Genomic DNA, 24,333 nt, shown 5'->3' with positions numbered 1-24,333 from the left:
GCAAGCAGTAAAGGAAACAAAAGAAAAATTCGGGGTAGGTATTAAAATTCATGGAGAAGAAGTAAAAACTTTGAGGTTCGCCGATGACATTGTAATTCTGTCAGAGACGGCAAAGGACTTGGAAGAGCAGTTGAACGGAATGGATAGTGTCTTGAAAGGAGGATATAAGATGAACATCAACAAAAGCAAAACGAGGATAATGGAATGTAGTCAAATTAAGTCGGGTGATGCTGAGGGAATTAGATTAGGAAATGAGACACTTAAAGTAGTAAAGGAGTTTTGCTATTTAGGAAGTAAAATAACTGATGATGGTCGAAGTAGAGAGGATATAAAATGTAGACTGGCAATGGCCAGGAAAGCGTTTCTGAAGAAGAGAAATTTGTTAACATCGAATATAGATTTATGTATCAGGAAGTCGTTTCTGAAAGTATTTGTTTGGAGTGTAGCCATGTATGGAAGTGAAACATGGACGATAACTAGTTTGGACAAGAAGAGAATAGAAGCTTTCGAAATGTGGTGCTACAGAAGAATGCTGAAGATAAGGTGGATAGATCACGTAACTTATGAGGAGATATTGAATAGGATTGGGGAGAAGAGAAGTTTGTGGCACAACTTGACTAGAAGAAGGGATCGGTTAGTAGGACATGTTTTGAGGCATCAAGGGATCACAAATTTAGCACTGGAGGGCAGCGTGGAGGGTAAAAATCGTAGAGGGAGACCAAAAGATGAATACACTAAGCAGATTCAGAAGGATGTAGGTTGCAGTAGGTACTGGGAGATGAAGAAGCTTGCACAGGATAGAGTAGCATGGAGAGCTGCATCAAACCAGTCTCAGGACTGAAGACAACAAAAACAACAACAATTTCGCGAGAAGATTCCACCGCAACGAAAAACGTTTTTGTTTTAGTTCTGTCCACCCCAAATCCTGTATCATTTCAGTGACACTCTCTCCCCAATTTCGCTATAACACAATATTTCCTGCCCTTCTTTGAACTTTGTACTCCCTCAGTTCTATCTGGTAAAATCCCACACAGCGCAGGCCTCAAAAATAGGGCAGACAAGCGTAGTGAAGGCAGTCTCTTTAGTAGATCTGTTATATTTATTATGTGTCCTGCCAATAAAACGCAGTCTTTGGTTAGCCTTCCCACAACATTTTCTACGTGTTCCTTCCAATTTAAGTTGTTCGCAATTGTAATCCCACATATTTAGTTCAACTTATGGCCCTTAGATTTGACTGATTTATCGTGTAACCGAAGTTTAACGGATTTCTTTTATCAAATGGCTCTGAGAACTATGGGACTTAACTTCTAAGGTCATCAGTCCCCTAGAACTTAGGACTACTGAAACCTAACTAACCTAAGGGCATGACACACATCCATGCCCGAGGCAGGATTCGAACCTGCGACCGTAGCGGTCACGCGGTTCCAGACTGTAGAGCCTAGAACCGCTGGGCCATCCCGGCCGGCTTCCTTTTATCACTCATGTCGATAACCTCACGCTTTTCGTTATTCAGGGTCAATTGCCAATTTTCGCACCACACAGATATCTTTTCTAAATCGTTTTGCAATTTGTTTAGATCTTCTGGTGACTTTACTATTCGATAAACGACAGCGTCATCTGCAAACAACCTAAGACAGCTGCCTAGATTGTCCCCCAAATCCTTCATGTAGAAGATGATCAGCAAAGGGCCTATAACACTACCCCAGAAATCATTTCTGTCTTGCTCGATGACTTTCCGTCAGTTACTACGAACTGCGATGTCTCTCTCTCTCTCTCTCTCTCTCTTTCTCTGTCTCTCTGACAGTCACATAACCGATACGATATTCCATAAGCACGCAATTTCACTACAAGCCGCTTGTGTGGTACAGTGTCAAATGCCTTGTGGAAATCTAAAGATACGGAATCAATTCGAAATCCAATGCCAATAACACTCGACACTTCGTGTGAGTAAACAGTTAGTTGTGTTTCAAAAGAATGATGTTTTCTAAATCCGTGTTGAGTGTGTTTGTCAGTATACTGTTTTTTTTTTTCGTGGTAATTCATAATGTTCGAACACAATATATGTTCCAAAATTCTGCTGCATATCGACGTCAATGATACGGACTTTGAATTTAATGGATTACTCCTACTACCTTTCTTGAATATTCGTGTGACCTGTGCAACTTTCCAGTCTTTGAGAACGGATCTTTCGTCAAGCGGACGGATGTATACGATTGTTAAGTATGGAGCTACTGTATCAGCATACTACGAAAGGAATCTAACTGGTAAAAAGTCTGAACCAGAACATTTGCTTTCGTTAAGTGATTTAAGTTGATTCACTATTCCGAGGATGTCTACTTCTAAGTTACTCGTGTTGGCAATTGTTCTTCGTATTCTTTGGTGAACGAATTTCGGGAGGCTGTGTTTGGTAACTCTGCTTTGGCAGCACTGTCGTCGATAGTATTTCCATTGCTACTGCGCATAGGGGCATTGATTGTGTCTTGCCGCTAGCATACTTCAAATACGACCACAATCTCTTTGGATTTTCTGCCATGTTTCGAGACAAAGTTTCGTTGTGGAACCTACTGTACGCATCTCTCATTAAGGTCCCTGCTAAATTTCGAGCTTCTGTAAAAGGTCGCCAATCTTGGAAATTTTGCGTCCGTTTAAATTTGGCGTGTTTTTTCCTTTGTTTTTGAACAGTGTTCTGACCCAATTTTATACCAAGGAGAATTAGCTCCGTGGTTTGTTCATTTATTTGGTATAAATCTCTGAATTCATGCCGATACTATTTCTCTGAATTCACTCCACTTCTGGTCTACACTTATATTGTTAATTTGAAGGGAGTGGAGATCGTCTCACAAGATGGCGTCAAGTGAATTTCTATCTGCTTTTTTGAATAGGTCTGTTATTCGTTTAATTTTGGAGGATTTGGGGGTTGGAATTTTCAATCTCGCTACGACAACCCTGTGTTCTCTAATCCCAGTATCCGTTTCGATGCTGGTTATTAGCTCAGGATTATTTGTTGGTAAGAGGTCAAGTGTGTTTCAACAAGAGTTGGCTATTCGCGTAGGCTCATGAACTAATTGCTCGAAATAATTGTCAGAGAATGCGTTTAGGGAAATTTCGTATTATGTTTTATGCTTACTTCAGGAATTACACATGTATTTTCACCAAAATATCGAGGGTAAATTAAAGTCACCACCAACTATAATTTTATGAGTCGGGTACGTGTTTGAAAGCAGACTCTAGTTTTCTTTGAACGTTTCAGAAATTGTATCATTTGAATTGGGAGGTCGCCTAAAAGGATCCAATCATTATTTTATTCTGGTTGCCAAGAATTATATCTGCCCATATTAACTCAAAGGAACTATCTACTTCAATTTCACGACAAGCTAAAGTACTTCTAGAAGCAACAAACACCCCACCACGAACTGTGTTTACCCTGTCCTTTCGGATAACACTTTTAATTAATTTTGTAATTACATGTCAATATTTCTGAATGATATTCAGTGCCCAGTACATGAACAAAGAAAGGATATTAACGTAGGCTTCATGCTCGTAGAGACCGACCTGTATCTGCAAGAGACTATTGTTATTGGGCAGTAAGGAAATGATCGTTCTGGCCTCAGAAATACCTCTAACTATATTAAATACTCGTGTACCAGCTGCACAAGTGAAGTCCCGAAGTATGAATGATCGAATTTGATAAAGCCGTAATGTGACCAAAATTAATAAAAGAGCGTCCAATAGTTGTATATGAATGATATGCGGCATAACTACACATCCTACACAAAATCTGTAAAATGGGACTCAGTAGAAGAAAACTTTATTAACTCTGAAATTTGATGGAGGAAGTTATCTGCGTAGGAAGGTAATAACATACGTATGTGAAATGTAGCGTCTGTTCCTTTCTCCCTCCTTTTTCCTTTTTATTCGTGGGGAGTTAGCTCAATAGCTTGGAGTAAAGCGCATTCAGAGCAGTTTACTGTTCTGCTATAATTGGCATATCCTTCAAATCAAATACTGTAAATGGAAATTTCTTCTCCTCACAGCGATAAAATTAAAAACACACTGTCCAAACGGATTTAAATGAACTTCTACCTTCTTTTTGTGAAATGTAATTTACTTCCACTGCATATGACACGGCAACGTGGCTATCAAAAGCTCCATAATATCTGACGTCAAAAACGGTATCCTCCACCCACTCCCCCTTTTGCACTAAATTAATATGGTACCCGAAACAGTTATACCGTTCACTTTGGCTGAAACCGCGGCAGTTAACTGAAATCAGAAGTTCAGCTATCTAACTGCCTGCTTAATTTCGTTTCTTACAATCATTCACCATTTCCTTCCTTACAAACTTCTAACTCATCGATCAGACTGAAACACCGTCAGCAAAAGACGCAGCAAAAAGCATATAATTTAATATATTTGTGGACTAATAATGCAATTTTCAGGTTAGGTATGCTATTTTCATGAAGTAACAGTATTTAATTGCAGTTTCCATCCTCTTCTTCACAGTGGATTCTTGATTGGTTTTATTGGTTCAAATGGCTCTGAGCACTATGGGACTCAACTTCTCTGGTCATCAGTCCCCTAGAACTTAGAACTACTTAAACCTAACTAACCTAAGGACACCACACACATCCATGACCGAGGCAGGATTCGAACCTGCGACCGTAGCAGTCGCACGGTTCCGAACTGCGTGCCTAGAACCGCGAGACCACTGCGGCCGGCGATTGGTTTTATTTATAAAATAATTTTGATACTGGTGTTACACTGAGAATATTTCGTACCTTGTATATGATTCTACCTCACACAAATGAATATAAAAAACTAACTGTATTCCTGTTAACATTAATCAGTTTCGATGCAGTTAAATTGTTTTTTAAGCTGTCATCATTGGTGACAGATCAACTTCGCATGAATCAGTCAAAATTTTGTACTAGCCTTTCACAAAATTACCCCGCACGAATGTCAGTTTCACACAAGAATTAGGCATAACGCTACGTTCTATTCCCGTCCTAGAGTAAATAAATAATTTATACATATTTCTTAATCATTCCTATTCTTTGGTTCTGCTCCAGTTCCTTGTCCAGATTATTTTATAAGACGCAACAGAGGTTTATTGTGCCTACGATGTTACCATTATCAACAATGTTCCCTTGCAATCCACTTCGTGAGTGAATTTAGCTGTTTATCTGCATTCGTAAAATTAGGATACGTAGTTTAAAGCTTTTACTTACTGAATTTTAAATAGCAAAATAATGTATCTCCCAATATTTTGACTTATTACCTTTACAAAAAGCGCATTTCCTATATTTCAGCATATAACTTTCTGTTGGAACCTGTGTGCATAATTGAAAATCATATAACAGCTGATGACTGCTGTGACAAGCAACCAGATAGTGGGTTTAGCTATGCGCTAAATTGATTATTATTGATACAATTAACCAGCATTACTGGGTTAAATCTTTTCCAGTACTAATTGATCACGAACTGTGTTTATTTTCTCTTCATTGTGAATGTAGGAGAGCTAAATGCTTGTGAAGACAGTTAGCTTCTTGTTCAGATACCGTTCTTGCCGGTTAAAATTCAGTTATAGCAGTATATCTTTGTATAATAAATTATTTGCGGTTTTCCTTGCCGGTAGCAAAGTGGGACATATGACAAGGAAGGCGTAATCATTGTGTTTATTCGATAATTTTTAAACTAATTTTTATCAGAGCTAATACTGATTAAGTTTCTAACAATCTTAACTCTTTCTAGCCTGTGAAAGAGTGATAGTGAGGGAAGAGTCCTTAACTGAACTTCTGAAAGTGAGAGTGTAATGGATTGCGTTACTGCCGTCGACTGAATAAATATCACTTCAACCTAAGCGACATTTTGCAATTTTGGGGTCATATCCACGATTTATCGCTTTTGGGACATCGATGTCAAAGTGGAGATATGACATCTCGAAACGTTAGGTAGTATTACAACCGTTCTCACTTTCGGCACTTTAGTGATTCAGTCTACTACACTGACTGTTTTTGTGTTTACATGCCTAAAACTATAGGAGCTCATCTGCATTTAAATAAAAATACTGAGAGACATTACTCCGATCGATCAGAATATTAAGATCAGCCACAGTGAGCAGCGACATCTCAGTTGTAACACACTAGACTCACATTCGGAAGGATAGCAGCTGAATTCACCTTCTGGCTATCCACATTCAGTTTTTCCGTGATTGCACTTAATCGCTAAAAGAGAGAAGTAAAGAGCCTGTGATCTGCAGTCAGTTCTATTTAATCTTGTGTTCTGAGCAACAATGACGGATATATGTGCAGTCAGCAACAGTGATGTAAGTGATAGAAAAGTGAACATGATCTGTTGTCGAGTCTGTTTAACCTCGTGTTGTGAATAATAATGATAGATATATTTAAGTTGGATATCAAGAATCATTTTGGACCTTCCTTAAACCTGGGATCGAGAGGCTCCTTCCACGCATCTGAAAATGTAGGTTTTCGACGAACTTCCAGCGTACAGGAACATGATGACCACATGGATGTGAGATTAATTTGTGATTTTCGTGATGTATCTGCCTTGGTATTAGAGTAAACTTCTCTGGAGGCTCAAAAGGTAAAGTCAAGGAAAAAATTCGAAATACGCGCTAATGAATGGTGAAATCTGGAACGCACACTTAAGTTACTCTTGTGTGTCGTCTCATCAATTCAAACTTGAGTGTACGGCATAGGGTTCATACAATCACTTCCAGACCGTTTCTCAACCGTTCCATTCTATAAAACGTTAGTTTCCATCCCGTGGTCTACTCACTACCAATGGTCCACAAACCTTAAATGTTGTCCGCGTAAAACTTAAAATTTCAGACTTTCATTGATTTTAAATTAGTAATCCCTTGTTACGCGGGTGGCGCAGCACCGCGATCCAGTGAGTTGAGCGCGCAGGTGGCTAAGAGGGCAAGTAATCGACGTCACAGCATAGCAGGAGCCGGTCACTCAATCGTAGCACCCTTTCTGTTGTCTTGCTTGGCGATGTCAGTGATTCTCTTTGGATGCTTAGTGGTTAAGCGGCGTCAGTGGTTTAGCTGACCGTTACTTCCAAACATTCGTATCGATTTACGACTTATGTAAAAAAAAGTATGTACAATTTTCTTCATGTCAAACTGTTTGAATGAAAACTTGGTATTACAAAACGTAGTACAGGCTTGAGCATATCTATGTATAAGTGTATTACACAAAGTTCACAACAGTTAGGTATATTTCGTTGGCCACGCAATTACACTGAAGCGCCAAAGAAACTGGTATAGACATGAGTATTCAAATACAGAGACATGTAAACAGGCAGAGCACGGCGCTGCGATCGGCAGCTCATATATAAGGCAAAAAGTGTCTGGTGCAGTCGTTAGATCGGTTACTGCTGCTACAGTGGCAAGTTGTCAAGATTTAAGTGAGTTTGAACGTGGTGTTATAGCCGGCGCAAGAGCGATGCGACACAGCATCTCCAAGTTAGCGACGAAGTGGGGATTTTCCCGTACTACCATTTCACGAGTGATCTGTGAATATCACGAATCAGGTAAAACATCAAATCTCCGACATCGCTGCGGCCGGAAAAAGATTACACATCCTGCAAGAAAGAGACCAACGACGACTGAAGAGTATTCATAAAACGTGATAGAAGTGCCACCCTTCCGCCAACTGCTGCAAATTTCAGCGCTGAGTCATCAACAAGTGTCAGCGTACGTAAGCATCCTGTCTGATCAACTGCCTCCATTTATGTCCATTGTGCATTCCGACTGACTTGGGCAACACCAGCAGGATAATACGACACCCTACACGTTCAGAACTGCTACAGAGTAGCTCCAGGAACACTCTTCTGAGTTTAACCACTTGCGCTGGACACCAAACTCCCCAGACATGAACATTATTGAGCACATCTGGGATGCCTTGCAACATGGTGTTCAGAAGAGATCTCCAGCCCCACAGTACTCTTACGGATTTATGGGCAGTCCTGCAGGATTCATGGTGTCATCTCCCTCCATCACTACATAAAACGGTAGTCGATTTCACGACACGTAATGTTGCGGCACTTTTGCGTATTCGTGGTGCCCCTAGACGATATTAGACAGGTGCACCAACTTCTTTGGCTCTTCAGCGTTGAATATCACGTTACATAGCGATATGCAATTAAAAATGAAGATAGTGAAATTATATTTATTTGTCATTATATTTTTTATTTGTTTTATTGTGAAAACTAAGTTATTTTTAAGCTTATGTTCGTAAACCTTTTCCTTGATTGCAGTTCTGTTTTATTTTCAGAAAATGGCGCCTAAGAGAAAATATGACATTAGTTAGGCTAAATTCGAATATACTTCGGTAGAAAGTGAGGGATGAATAAAACCACAGTGTGTTATATGTGCAACCGTTCTCGTGGACGATTCCTTAAAGACATCAAAATCAAAACGCCACGTGTCATCCTAATTTTGCAGAAAAATGAGAGAATCTGGTGAAAAAAATTAAAATCAGGCCTAGCGGTACAATATTTGCGTCATCGGAGAAAATTCGGTTGCGTCGTTTGAGACATTGAAATTGATATTGGCATCAAAAAATCCTCACGAAATAGGAGAAACATCTCTGAAACCTCTTTTGCTCAAAGATGTCGAAGAAGTTTTAGAATTTTTCGAAGTAAACCCGTATCGAACAACGCTGTAAAAACTCGAATTGAGCTAATGTCAAATTATATAGAGGAGTATCTTGTTTCAACAGTTACGAAATCGGCATCGTGCGCTGACGAATATTCCTAATAGTAACTCAACGAATAAATTCCTCAGAATATGTCAGTCAGAGAGTCTTACTCTCCCCTAGTGATATGAAGTTATACAAAATTGAGATGACTGATATGCAGTCTCTCCTGATAGGAAGTCAGCTAGAATTACAATACTGAGTATTACAATTCATTTATTTCGCTTGAAGCTCCAATTAGTTGTAGCCTGTGAATAGATGTCGAGAGTCCCGACTTGGATGTGCGGCCGTGGTCGCTTACTTTCCCCGGGAAGAAGTCGCGACCGCGAGGCCGGATTATTCCGATTATCGGAACCTCTCCGGTCTAAAACAAAGCTTGCTTTTCGAATTTACTGTAAGGAAATCCCCAAGCCGGAAGACCGTCAGTCGTATACAGGTGACACCGCTTGAGAGTGCAGGGTGGCCCGAAACCACGGGATTTTTCCGCTTTAGGCAAGTGGAAAGACAACCGTAATACGTGTAGTTTTTCCACTTGACATGCAAGCTTTCCATCCGTTAATAGCAACGAACTATCGAGGAGAGAGCACTGGAGGTAGTCGGAAGCAGAGAGAAAATTATATTAATGTGTGGTGTCTGTCCTTTCGGACTAGCCTAACTGGGCAATGATACCAACATCTTCAGTCCGGATGCAAAAACATATCCGTCTTCCTGTGGGAATCTCAGAGAGCGAATATGGAGGAAATGGACAGGGACTGCGGATAGGTGGCGCTCGTTGGGAATGTGGGTCGGCCGTGAGGCGTACTGAGGTAGTCCGTGCAGCAGTAGTAATGCTGTGTCCCGGATGGTGCAGTGGTTAACACACCTGCCTAGTAAGCAGGAGATCCCGGGTTCGAATCCCGGTCCGTTGCACATTTTCATTCGTCACCGTTGATTCTGCGTAATGTCCTGATGCAGCTGACAGCATCAATCCCCTCTCTTTCCTTTCCTTTCTTCCGCTCTCCACTTTCGATTTCCATATAATAAACTGATAGTTGCTGTAACCGAGAGCACTGGTGGGAGGGACGAAAGTAAATGTTAGAACTTGATAGGAACCCCGCCACTGGGTGGAGATAGTGAAATGGGAGTCAAGAGGATATTTCCGCCACCTGAGCATCTAGTGATTAACCACATTACACAACAGTATAGGAAGCAGAAGTTTATAAAAGTAACACAAAGTCTGATTTGCTATAGTCCATCCTACGTGACTGGAAAAACAGCTTGTCCTTATAAACCGTATCAAAACTGTAAATCTTATAACTTCAGAAGACACTCTTGTCACTGCCGTCCAGTAAGACTGTTGTTGATGACCTCGTCCAAGAAGCGACGCTCTGCGACACCTGCTGTAGCTGCCTACCGCCATCATCCGGAGCAGCCATCGCGAGATTTGTAAGCTCACACTAGGCGGCGTAATACTTGCGGCCATCTCACGCTTCGGCATTTTAACCGATAACATGGTGAGACCGAACCAGCAGCAAATAGGGCGTAGGAAAGTTTACTGTACGAGCAATGCTCAATAAGCTTGCACTTAATCCAGCTTAGAATCCAGCTTCAGGCTTGCATTTGTTAATGACTTCATTTCAGCTACAGTTAATGTGCGATGCATTTTCATCTCCGTGCTGAGCATTAGATTCACTTAGCTTCTTCCCACTGGTTTCACAATCAATCATAAGCGCCTCTTTAACTTTACAGTCAGATAGCGTTAGTGAGTGTTCGATTTATTTCGAAGCCTGATTGCACTTCGATAATCTTTAACATTTGTATGTTAGATCGCATATCAGGAGCCATTAATTTTAATTTAATGTCATATTGCTTGTCAGGTGCCCCTACCCTTTTTCCAAGCATATTTGAATACTTCAACAGTAAAATTTTATGCAGTTATGTTCTTGAATGCAATTAATGAATAAATTGTATAATATATCAACTTAAAACCATTCTCTCCGTTCATTTACCAACAAAGCCATCTACTCCATGCTTCGCTTTCCAGTGTGATGAATCGACTGACATTTCTAATTGTTGTCAGATATTCGTGTTCGCCCGCTCTTTAGACGAGGATAACATAATTAGAGAAAGCTGTTATGGTCGAATTTCTTTTGATGACATAGTTCTTTTTAACGCTTGTATTTAAGGAGATGCATTTGACAACTTTTACCACATTTATTGCCAGTTGCGTGGCTTCATGAATGTCTTAATAACACTGTGCAGTGGTCACAAATGTGGCATATGTTGTCAAAAGAATCGCTTTAAACATACGCCTTAAATAAAGTGCCCTGAAATGGTCCCGACCATGAGAACCTTCTCTTTCACATATAAGTTCGCTGGCAGTCGAAAGGTAACTTGTTAGGAATGTTATATGAACTCAGAGGAGTGCGTGAGTTGTCTCTGGGTGAGAAAAAAGTGAAAGCCTTGCTAGAGCACATTTTGCCCTGACATCTCAGATGCGTTTGACTAAACTTGTGGATCTTTTAACACACTTGTATAAGTTGAACGTGCCATTACAAAGTTCCGATAACAGACATTTAGAAGGCATTGAAAACGTATTTGTCTTTGACGATAAACTTCGTGTCTTTCTTTGCATACTTCAGTAATGAATGGATAAAATTGGTGAAAACATTTATTCTGCTTTCGCGACATTAAAAGTAGTCGTTGATGATGGAAGGTATGACACGATTAGGGCCGACATCGAAGGAAACATCAATGATCATCGTGCAAAAGTTGACTGATGAACTCAGTCATGACTTCCCGGAAAACAGACGCTAAAGTTGACCAAAAACTGAATCGCAACCCTTTTAGCATTACTGCTGTAGAAGCTGCAGAAGGACTCCAGGCAGAGCTCACTGAATTCCAAAATGATATATGCTGTAAGGACTAATTTGAATCTGATTTTCTTGAGCTGTTTTGGTGTAAAAAGTAATTTCATACAGTAAAATTCGAGAAATCGCCTTACGCTATCTTCGGCTCGTCTCCGCAACTTATTAATGCGAACAAGGATTTTCTGCTTTGTTAGTAATTTAAAACAATCCCAGGAATCGATTGAAAATAAGTGATGAAATGCTTGTAGCTCTGAGGAATAATGTTAGCTTCAGCATTACCGAACTTGTACAGAAGATTCAAGCTCAAAACTCACATTGATACAAATCGAAATAAATTCCCTACTAAAAATATTGTGTTTTCGATTAAAATGGTACTGTTAATGCATGCTACTTTTGAGTTTGATGAAAATGTGAAGAGTTTTGTTTAATTTTTTTTTAGATTGATACAGCTTATTTTTCTTGGAACTTCTGACCTCTGCTGAGAACAAAGGAATCAAAGTAATCCCTGATCAAAAAAGTTTGGGAACTGCTATTCTAATAGCACATGGGAAAAATGACCAACTGAATCTTTCTGTGCGACCTATCATTTCTCTTATTTTTATTACAATGGTCATTGCGCCCTGTGAAGGTAGGTGTCGAAATATATTGGCTTTAAGAGGAGAATGTTGCTGATTGCAATGTCGTGAAAAAGTTTCGCCGCAAAGAAAAACGCCTTGGCTTTAATTATTGCGAACCCAAAGTCGCATACCGTATCCATGACACTCTCTTCCCAGTCAGTCGGCAAGACTCAGCGGAGCAGCGCCTCTGAGGAAGTCCAGCGCAGTCCTGGACGAAACGTAAGGAGCAGAAAAAGTTCTTGGACCACGACCTCACATCCCGGAAAGTATATCAACAGCCATGTCACCCGGTCGTGAAAGCCTTCATTCTAGAATCTGCAGGAGTTAGTGTGGGTTGCCTACACGCAGAGGCAGGGTCAACGACCCCGAACTCATGACGCCACCAAGCTGGAAGATGACAGGAAACGCTAAAGTCCAGGATAGCACATGGCGTGAAATTAAAAAAAAATGTACGATGGAATTATTGAGAAATTTATAAACTGGCAAGAAATTTAAAAATCTAAGACGAAGGAATCAGCCCAGTTGTTCTCTGTTCCTCATGACCTCTTCCCTTCTCCAGCCAATCATACTGCAGAATTAAAACGAGACAACCATTCAGAAGTAAATGCAAACATCTGGCTCCAAGTTCGAAGATCTACCGTAAGAAATGTGGTAACCTTGGCTTGAAATGGTCCAAGGTCAAAGATATACTTCACTTTCAAAATTTACAGAACATTTAAGCTCGAAACTCACATTGACGCAAACCGAAATAAACTATCTACTAAAAATCTAGACTTCCTGGCTCAGCAGCTGTCGTGGCAAAATACCTGAAGGAAAATTTGGAAAATATTTCTAGTAGTTTTCCCGAACATGTTATAGTCTTGGGTGGAGATTTTAATTTACCAGATATGGACTGGGAGACTCAAATATGTATAACGGGTGGCAGGGACAAAGAATCCACTGAAATTTTTTTTAAGTGCATTATCTGAAAACTACCATGATCAGTTAAACAGAGAACCAACTTGTGGTGATAACATATTAGACCTTCTGGTGACAAACAGACCCGAAAAATTGGAAACAGTTAACGCAGAACAGGGAATCAGCTATCATATAGCGGTTACAGCATCGGTGATTTCACCCGTAGGTAGAAATATTAAAAAATGTAGGAAGATTTTTCTGTTCAGCAAAAGAGACAAAAAGCAGATTTCAGAGTACTTGACAGCTCAACAGAAAAGTTTTATCTCAAGTACAGATAGTGTTGAGGATGTGTGGACAAAGTTCAAAACCATCCTACGATTTGCATTAGATGAGTATGTGCCAAGCAAGATCGTAAGAGATGGAGGGCTATGCAAGAGGCGTTCAACGAATTCGAAAATAACATTCTATGTGACTTGGCAGAAATTTTGTTCTTATGTCAAAGCGGTAGGTGGATGTAAACAAAATGTCCAAACACCCTGTGACCAAAATTGTACTGAAATAGAGGATGACAGACGAAAGGCCGAAATACTAAATGCCTTTTTCCAAAGCTGTTTGAAAGAGGAAGACTGCACTGTAGTTCCTTCTCTAGACTGTCGCACACATGACAAAATGGTAGATATCGATGGGATACCAGTTCGATTTTACACAGAGTACGCGAAGATTCTTGCCCCCGTTCTTGCAGCGGTGCACCGTAGGTCTCTAGAAGAGCGTAGCGTTCCAAAAGATTGGAAAAGGGCACAGGTCATCCCCGTTGCCAACAAGGGACGACGAAAAGATGTGCAGAACTATAGACCTATATCTCTAACGTCGATCAGTTGTAGAATTTTGGAACACGTATTATGTTCGACTATAATGACTTATCTGGAGACCAGAATTCCATTCTATAGGAATCAGCATGGGTTTCGAAAAAGACGATCGTGTGAAACCCAGCTGGCGCTATTCGCCCACGAGACTCAGAGGGCCATAGACACTGTTTCCCAAGTACATGCCGTGTTTCTTGACTTCCGCAAGGCGTTTGATACAATTCACCACAATCGTTTACTGAACACAGTAAGAGCATATGGACTATCAGACCAATTGTGAGATTGGATAGAAGAGTTCCTAGATAACAGAACGCAGCATGTCATCTTCGATGGATAGAAGTCTTCCGAAGTAAGAGTGATTTCGGGTGTGACACAGGCGAGTGTCGTAGTACCGTTGCAATTCACAATATATATAAATGACCTTGTGGATAACATCGGAAGTTTACTGAGGCTTTTTGCGGATGATACTGTAGTGTATCTAGAGGTTGTAACTATGGAAAATTGTACTGAAATGTAGGAGGATCTGCAACGAATTGAAGCATGGTACAGGGAATAGCAATAGAATCTCAACGTAGACAAGTGTAATCCGTTGCGAATACACAGAAAGAAAGATCCTTTATCATTTAGCTACGATATAGCAGGTCAGGAAATGGAAGCAGTTAATTCCATAAATTATCTGGGAGTAGGCATTAGGAGTGATTTAAAGACGAAAGACCATATAAAATTAATCGTCGGTAAAGCAGATGCCAGACTGAGACTCATTAGAAGAGTCCTATGGAAATGCAGTCCGAAAACAAAGGAAGTAGGTTGCAGTACACTCGTTGGCCCACTGCTTGAATACTGCTCACCGGTGTGGGATCCGTACCAGATAGGGTTGATAGAAGAGGTACATAAGACCCAACGGAGAGCAGCGCGTTTCGTTACAGGATCATTATTAATCGCAAAAGCGTTACGAAGATGATAGATAAACTCCAGTGGAAGACTCTGCAAGAGGGACGATCAGTAGCTCGGTACGGGCTTTTGTTGATGTTTCGAGAACATACGTTCACCGAGGAGTCAAGCTGTATATTGCTCCCTCTTACGTATATCTCGCGAAGAGACCATGGCGATAAAATCAGAGACATTAGAGCCCACACAGAGGCATACCGACAATCTTTCTTTCCACGAACAATACGAGACAGAAATAGAAGGGAGAAACGATAGAGGTACTCAAGGTACCCTCCGCCACACACCGTCAGGTGGCTTGCGGAGTTTGGATGTAGATGTAGATGTAGAAAGATATATCTGTACGAGTGACGTTCTGTGAGTATTTTTTTCTGAAACCATGTTTCTCGACTGTGGAAAATACTTTTAAGGAATTTATCGGAAACCGTAATCTCCGATAGCTCTGTGCCATTTGAGGTTTATCGGAAGAACAGTCTTTTTAAATTTCATTCATTTGTGCACTAGAAGTTTGCATCGACACGTTTCCCGAATTGGTTCAATTATTCCCGGTATGCAGCACAATAAGCAGAGCAACGCCCCAGAACATTCCTTACTTCACCACATTTCTGTCTAAATAAATCTAGTGAACTGCCTGCCAAGCATTAATATTTCTTAAGTTAGGCGTGCCTAATGTAAGGAAAATATTTCTTTTCGTCATTCAAATGACACTTCAATTTATTGTGACAACTATCGAAAATAAATTAGAAACTCGTTGTTACTGAAATATGTATTATTCAAAAGTTATCATAATAACTGTGCTACAGGATTTGTTAGAAAATGATGTATGTGTAAGAATATTTCATACTGATAAATCAAAGTCGCGATTGATGGGAAGCCGTCTGTAATGCAACATCAAACATTGCTTTGATTTATTTTCCTCTACCAGTTACCGTTGTAATAATTACATACGCAAAAGTTAGCTGTCGATATGAACTCCCTCTTATTCAAAATATTAATGATACGTGACTTTTTTGAATCGTTTGCTCCTAACTCGCATGAGTCACTACATGTACTTGCACTATGCGGCACTTCCCTCTCGTCACGGCTGATTTCAAGCTAGACAAGGAAAAGTGTACAAACCGCTGTCGAAAGCGGTTCTTCGTGCGACAAAAGCGAGTAACTTCAACAATTTTTAAAAATATCTTGCAGTGCGTCTTAGAAGCTAAAATTTTGACACTCCATTTCTTCCGTTCTATTCTTCCTGCTTAAAAAATTTCAGTGTGGGTTTCGACATTTCGGATTGGACCATTCCCTTGTCAGTCTATTGTAAAAGAGTTCCCTAACTGCTGTTTCGTACATCATGCAATGGTTGTTCGGCTTTGGAGAGTTAACTCTAGTAGGTCATGAAATTTACAGTTAACCTATACTAAATTAGTCGTTGCCAAGTTTTTAAGACAGGGAACATGATCGGAAACTTTTTGAATGCTATATAAAGCAGAAAACTCAGAACTTAATGGCATCAGTTTGAGCTATCTCATTTGCTAATAATCCGTGAACTACGGTGATTATGAAAGATGAAGAATCTTTGTTCACTTATTTCACGGTTCACGTGAGGGCTAGTTACTTTTAAGTCTGAAGATTTCCCTCCGTTAAGGGTGATATGCAGTGTTCTATTTATTAAGAACTCTTAAATCCAATTGAAAAACTGATATGATATTCCGTAAGCTCGAATTTTATTCATTAAGCAACAATGGAGAGCTGTATCGAACTATTTCTCAAGGTCAACACGATATCAACCTGTCTGTCAACATATGTCGTTTTTGTATCGCGTAGATGAACCGGATGAATTGGGTTTCACACAGTCGTTATTTGCAGAATCGGTGTTGATTCCGAGACAGGATATTTTCGGTCTCCAGAAAGGTTATAATACGTGAACATAAAGCGTGATCCAAAATTATTCAACACACTGATGTCAGCAACAGTTGTCTATAGTTACGCATACGATAGGCGTCGTTTCTTCAATGAGCTCACATTCTTCTATCACTTGGAACGCTTCCTTCCTCTTAGATTTCTAGAAGAGGAGCTAACTCATTTGCATACTCTACATAGAATCCCATGTTGTGCGATTTCGGTTGTTTTTCTGTTCTTCTTGATGTTCGTGTGACAATTAAAAGGAGGAACTGCATTACGATATTTCACAGTGAAACGACTGCGGAAAACGAAATGGAGTATTTTGGCTGTCGCTTTGTTCGCCCTCCGTTTCAGATTCAGTGGCCCGTTTACTGATTTGACGTTAAGACCAAAAGTTCTTCGAATTTTCTGTCACATTTCGCGTTCACTTTCGAGTTCGATGGATAATTCACACATGTCTCTCCTAGCGCTTGTTGCTTATTACTGAAATGACAGCACACTGCAACAGATGAAGAACACGCCCAACCTATCTTTGACTAACAGAATTTGAAACGCCATCCTCACAACCTTTGTGCGTATGAATCCACTGGATTATAACGATGTGTTCGCGAGGTACTTCATACACAAGGAATCGTTACCGAAGGTAGTCATCCAAGACATTGGGCTCAATGCTACTATACAGGTCTAAAGCCATATTGTTGATTCGATCTCATGTCGAACTGGTGCTATTCGTCCACATAGTGGCTCCAGCAAGTCTTAGAAGAATGGTTTGTTCCCAGCCAGTCTGTTCTCAGGAATTCTCCATCATGTCAGAAAAATCATCATATATGCTCTATAACACATCAGTAAGAAAAACTGTAGAGAATAAAAATGATGCCGTGGTGACATAACGGCTAACAGTCAGAGCTACAATACTGCCTTCACGCTTCGTCGCTCCGTCTTGATACTCTGTTTCAAGTGGCGATGTCTACGTAGCAATTCTTATTAAAACCATATCTCTTCAGTTCGTGGTTTACGGCAAATCTCATAGTTTTATTACCAAATAATGTGTTTACCCTTTCTGTTTGTCAATATTTATCCGCATTATTGTACAGCTTTTTTTTGCTACCTAAACTAACTCATAACACAATTCTTAAATATTAAGAGAAAAGATGACGAATGTGTAACAGATGAAAATTTTTGCAGGCGTTGGTGTACATGTTAACTGACATGCAGATACCTGAACGCTACGACTACGCTTCAGAAGTCTTCAATAACTTCCTCGACCGCACGAAGCAGTTCGCCAAATGGACTCAGCAGGTTAAAATTAACTTAATTTTGAACGTTTCTAATAATAGAGTGTATTTACTGTTTTTCAAGAGGTTGTAGAATGAAGGCTTTCAAGAGGTTTCCGAAGTGCAGAGTGGGTGTCGGTAACTTATCTGATCCAGTTTCACATGAAATATACGTCTCGCATAATAATTATGTTATAAACTGATAGGTGAGTGTAGATACCATCTTGCAGACAGATTGATTTCAATCATTTTTGCATGGAATTCGAGTTGCAGCTACCAAGTGCGGAAACTATGGGATACGCTTTCCCCGACTGTGCGATTCCCTGATATGACGAAACCACTGTGTACTCACTTCCACTAACCACTAGAGTAACATTTCAGATATTCTTGATTGTAATTGTCCTGTCGACACTAGTCGGAACTCCAAGGGAGCCTTAACCCACCTATATATACGTGGTGGTAAAATCAGCCCCAGTAAGTTTTAGAAAGGAGCATCGTGCAGTACGCTTAACTCTTTCAGGGAAACCACTATTAATATTGAAGATGCTGTGAAAAATTTTACTCACGTCTTCGTGTAACGTTGGAGATATACTAGTACCCCTTTGGACGGAAGAAAAATTATGGATTAACGTTACGACGACTACTAAGTAATTAGAAAGGGAGCATAGGGTCAGATAGAGAGAAATAAATCGACTCATTAATTTTCAAGGAACGACAAACCTAATCTTTTTAGAGAAATTATGGACAACTGAAATCTGAATTACAGACGCGAAATTGAACGTCGTTTCTCCCGAATGCGGACAGAGTCGGCTGAACATCGCGTGATAGCCCTTTCGCGATCGTAGATACAGAAATAAAGTTCTGTGTTCTTTTACATGTAACAAGGCAGCGCCAGAATGAGACTTCGTGGTACTTACCACATCCAAAGAACTTTGCACTGACGTGTCGCCCACAGTCTCGGTGAATTCTGTATTTAACTTAGAAGTTCATTTTTCAAGATATATCTTCATCTATGTTTTCTCTACATATGAAAATACGCCTTTATTTTGTGATAGTCCGTTCTTATGAAATACAGCATCAGAATTCGAAAGAGTCAAAGCTGTAAGAATTTTGGTAGTAATTACCCTATTTTCTTAAAACTTACGTAATCACATCATTAGCTATCTTACTTCAAAAAGGAACAGTAAGAAGGAAGCCGGCAATGCTTTCTACTCGACAGTTCACGCTCACTTAACTAGAGCATTTTTTTCATCTTCTTCTGAAGTTCAAGAGCGATAAGACCTCAGGCAGTTGTAAAAGTTTGGATGAAAAATTTACTATAGCACAAATCCTCATCATGCATGATTCACTGCAATTAAGAGACATCTATTTGTTAAGTGCGAAATAGGAATTTCTAATATTTTTCAGGCTACTTTTTTTCCTGAGGCAGCCACGAATTCAACAGGAGTTTTAGTGTCATTGTATTATTTTGACATTCATGAATTTGTGAGTGATGTAGACGACCTTCTCATTCTGTAAGATAAAAAATGTAACAAGGCATCCAACGGATTAAGTAGAAGCGGCTAAGTGGTACGTTGATCATAATGGAAGTCGGAATAGTTTACCAGTGGTATCCATTGACTTCACGATGTCTTTTTTAAGGCAACATGTCCGCTAAGCTCACAAGCCAAAACAAAAGGACATTGTAAACTGGGTGAACTATCGTGTTAGTCCATCGTCAACGCAAGCAAGACTGTGATGCCATAGTGATAAAAACACTCGTTGCACACTGTATTCTGTAATAATTTCAACTCTCCGAGTTATATATGTCGTAAACTGATATTTAACAAAAGTAGGCGTAAAGATGCAGTCTTCATGAATGTTGGAAGCTCATACTTCCATAAAATATCTGAGGTGTTTAATATTCTAAAACTGTGATTGCGGTACTTTATTAAAAGACAAAAGAACATGAGAACATTATACTTTATTTACTTCTCAAAACGCGAAAGCATGAACCCAGTACATTACAAAGAAATACTAATCTGTTACTGTGTCAACTGTTGACATGTTAGTAGAGCGTATAATGACATTGCAACATAAATTACCAGCAACTAAACACATACGTCATTTAATTAATGCTCTCACAAAGCAGTGTGATTAAAAACTGTTTGCATTCAGACTTTTTCTGAACACGTGGTAGGAGCTTGTCATTGTGCATGTTGTGACCTAGTTTATATGTAGCCCAAAAGGTCGGTAAATAGTGTCGTAAAAATCAGTTTCGTATCAGATGTTTCGCACCGTTTTGTGATACAGGAATATTGCGTTCGGCAATCGGTTGAACTATTTTAGTAGCATCACACATGATGAATATCGTAACAGATAATCTGGACTGGATCATTGTTAACGAGACCACACAGTTACGTGTGCATTCTAAGACTGCCTGAAAAATCTTTGTTAAAAATAGTTAAGTAAAGGTAGTAAAAGATAACAAGTTAAAAAATTAAGGCAAAAACTGCCAAGAAATTCGAATTATGTATGAGTTACTGACAGGAGACATGTACATTAACTAACTTCACGGGGGAAAATTGTACAAGAATTAGAAAATTTATTTAACTCTGACATACAGATAGACAGTAATGAAAATAATGACTGTCATGAAGTAATTAGTACTGAGGCGAGTCGAATCTCACAGACAGGAAGTAAGGAAATTTTTTTGGAGATGATGGTATTTCAACAAAAACAATTAAAGAGAAAGGGAAAGTAAACCAAAAAGTACTTGCAATATTAATTACAAAATGTCCGCCGAGAAGGAAAATTCTCTAAACAAATTTGCAGATACTCTGCTTCATCAAAGAGAGCACAGATACTATTCTCTAAAATTATAACTAACCGCATAAATAAATGGCTTATTGTGAACCAAAGGGACAAGCTGGCTTCGAAATTATGTACCTAGGCAGATGAGTACGAATTACTACTTGATATGAAAGCCAAGATTTAGAAAATGCTTGTGATTAAGTTCAGATTAAATCTGTAATAACACTCCTTGAGAAAAAAGGTTTGGATATGAGGTCATTGGTATACTCAACACCACATATGACAGCGCTACAGCTTCGACTAGTCTTCATGAGGCTAGTGGTAAATCCAGAATTGAATGATGACTCAGAAAAGGTGACTTCATATGACTAAAAATGCTCTCGGCGGCCACAATTAAAGGCTTATTGTTGTAAATGAATGGATAGTGAGGAGTAGGGTGTTTCTTAATGAGATGAAGGAATGATTTGTAGTACTTTCAGGACTTTATAGGTTGGTTTATAATTAGTGTAGTGCTTATGATGGTGAATGTTTGAACCAATCTAGATGTTTCTTTATATTCAATGCGTTACTTGTAAGGAACTGCATATGCTGGTGATACCGGAGCGTATCCCAGTCAAGAGTCTAAACTACGTGAGTTATGCAAGAGAGCTGATGGAAGGAGTGCGAGGTAGTGTAGACTGATCGATTTCATAGGGTTTTAGGCGGATATTACGTCACACAGGGTCTGCTGTACAAAGATGCGCCATGACAAATATCAAGATGCTTTCCCATTTGGATATCAATGAATTTTCTGCAGGTATTCCAGTTGGTGCCATTTTTATATAGGACAACTTTTGTGTGTAGGTAGTAGTGTCTCAGGTAGGGCTGGCCACTTCTATTTGGATCTAGGACTTCTACAGTAACACATCTATGGGTGTTACAAGAGATTAAGATAAAATCGCGGTGACGCTGCTTTTACGGCAGATTTGCTGTTGAGTGGGCACTACTCGTAGGTCGCCGTGGATACTGACAATAAACTGACAATACTCTTGGTGCTCTGCTGGGATTTTCCTATGAATGTTTAGGTCTGCAGTAATAATGTACAATGTACATCAAAGGGTTAAGGTCTATAGATGAGGAATTCGTAAGAAATGGAATGTTGAGGTTTCATACTCACATACACTCCTGGAAATGGGAAAAAGAACACATTGACACTGGTGTGTCAGACCCACCATATTTGCTCCGGACACTGCGAGAGGGCTGTACAAGCAATGATCACACGCACGGCACAGCGGACACACCAGGAACCGCGGTGTTGGCCGTCGAATGGCGCTAGCTGCGCAGCATTTGTGCACCGCCGCCGTCAGTGTCAGCCAGTTTGCCGTGGCATACGGAGCTCCATCGCAGTATTTAACACTGGTAGCATGCCGCGACAGCGTGGACGTGAGCCCTATGTGCAGTTGACGGACTTTGAGCGAGGGCGTATAGTGGGCATGCGGGAGGACGGGTGGACGTACCGCCGAATTGCTCAACACGTGGGGCGTGAGGTCTCCACAGTACATCGATGTTGTCGCCAGTGGTCGGCGGAAGGTGCACGTGCCCGTCGACCTGGGACTGGACGGATGCACGCCAAGACCGTAGGATCCTACGCAGTGCCGTAGGGGACCGCACCCCCACTTCCCAGCAATTTAGGGACACTGTTGCTCCTGGGGTATCGGCGAGGACCATTCGCAACCGTCTCCATGAAGCTGGGCTACGGTCCCGCACACCGTTAGGCCGTCTTCCGCTCACGCCCAAACATCGTGCAGCCCGCCTCCAGTGGTGTCGCGACAGGCGTGAATGGAGGGACGAATGTAGACGTGTCGTCTTCAGCGATGAGAGTCGCTTCTGCCTTGGTGCCAATGATGGTCGTATGCATGTTTGGCGCCGTGCAGGTGAGCGCCACAATCAGGACTGCATACGACCGAGGCACACAGGGCCAACACCCGGCATCATGGTGTGGGGAGCGATCTCCTACACTGCCCGTACAACTCTGGTGATCGTCGAGGGGACACTGAATAGTGCACGGTACATCCAAACCGTCATCGAACCCATCGTTCTACCATTCCTAGACCGGCAAGGGAACTTGCTGTTCCAAGAGGACAATGCACGTCCGCATGTATCCCGTGCCACCCAACGTGCTCTAGAAGGTGTAAGTCAACTACCCTGGCCAGCAAGATCTCCGGATCTGTCCCCCATTGAGCATGTTTGGGACTGGATGAAGCGTCGTCTCACACGGTCTGCACGTCCAGCACGAACGCTGGTTCAACTGAGGCGCCAGGTGGAAATGGCATGGCAAGCCGTTCCACAGGACTACATCCAGCATCTCTACGATCGTCTCCATGGGAGAATAGCAGCCTGCATTGCTGCGAAAGGTGGATATACACTGTACTAGTGCCGACATTGTGCATGCTCTGTTGCCTGTGTCTATGTGCCTGTGGTTCTGTCAGTGTGATCATGTGATGTATCTGACCCCAGGAATGTGTCAATAAAGTTTCCCCTTCCTGGGACAATGAATTCACGGTGTTCTTATTTCAATTTCCAGGAGTGTAGATATAGTCACACAGAAACTGATTAAGGACACGAGAGTGAAGGGTTAGAATCGGGTGCTCGTTAAGAGTACTGAACAGCTGCTGTAGCCGAACTGATGTGTTCTTCTGGTGGTCGATAGTAAGTCAGTTACTAAACAATGGCTGTAAGTTGTCAGAATTGTTTAGGATCTAGAGGGAAGTGTGAATCATGTGAAGGGTTGAATTGCAAGGAAGGAACAGATATTGTAGAATAGGATGTTGTATTGCTTTCCAGCCATCTTGAAGCTTAGGAACTGGTGTTTTGAATTGGTAAACAATTGAAAAAAGTGTAGCCTGCTTCAACATGGTCCGAGCAGGTACACGGAGGGAATGGGTTTACTAGTTACCGGGAGCTCCAATGTTAACCATGTTATGGAGCCCCTTCGACAGGTAGTGTTCATGGATGGAAAGAAAGCCAATGTGCACGAGCTATGTCTGCCAGCGAGCCTCGTCCGAGATGTGGACGCGGCCCTGCTTGCGGGTATCGAGCGTGCAGGGTGCAGTTGTCTGCAAGTTTCGACTCCCATCGGCACCAACGACGCCTGTTGCGTGAGCTCTGAGGCTATCCTCAGTTCATACGGGCAGCTGGTGGAGGTGGTGAAGACTGCTGGCCTCGCACGCAGGGTGCAGACAGGGCTTCCTGTTTGGAGCATTGTTCCTTTAGTTGAGCATTGTCCTCTTGTTTGACCCGAGTGAAGGGTCTTAACTAAAGACTTTGTCGACTCTGTGACTGTTTTGGCTACAAATTTCTAGACCTGAGTTACCCCTGCGTTATTGGGTTTGGAGTTGTGGAACTCCTCTTGATAGGTCAGGGGTGCACTGCACGAAGGAAGCAACTACTCGGGTAGCAGAGTATTTACGGAGTGCACATGACGATTTTTTAGGCCAGTCGGT

At 41.0% G+C, this 24,333-nt stretch overlaps 1 protein-coding gene and 1 non-coding gene across 2 annotated transcripts in view; both read left to right on the top strand.

The window, feature by feature from the left end:
- LOC126298894 (uncharacterized) overlaps positions 1-24,333 on the top strand; it is a 629,072-nt gene that overhangs the window by 503,982 nt on the left and 100,757 nt on the right. Inside the window, exon 7 of the mRNA XM_049990433.1 lies at positions 17,970-18,083. Coding sequence (XP_049846390.1) covers positions 17,970-18,083 — 114 coding nt within the window. The remainder of the gene's footprint in view (positions 1-17,969; positions 18,084-24,333) is intronic.
- Positions 9,556-9,634, top strand: Trnat-agu (transfer RNA threonine (anticodon AGU)). Its single transcript has one exon. It is a non-coding gene; the product is annotated as a tRNA-Thr (tRNA).

Source organism: Schistocerca gregaria, chromosome X (assembly GCF_023897955.1).
Source record: "Schistocerca gregaria isolate iqSchGreg1 chromosome X, iqSchGreg1.2, whole genome shotgun sequence".
NCBI classification, from domain to species: Eukaryota; Metazoa; Arthropoda; class Insecta; order Orthoptera; family Acrididae; genus Schistocerca; species Schistocerca gregaria.
This window is presented reverse-complemented; position numbering and strand designations above follow the sequence as displayed.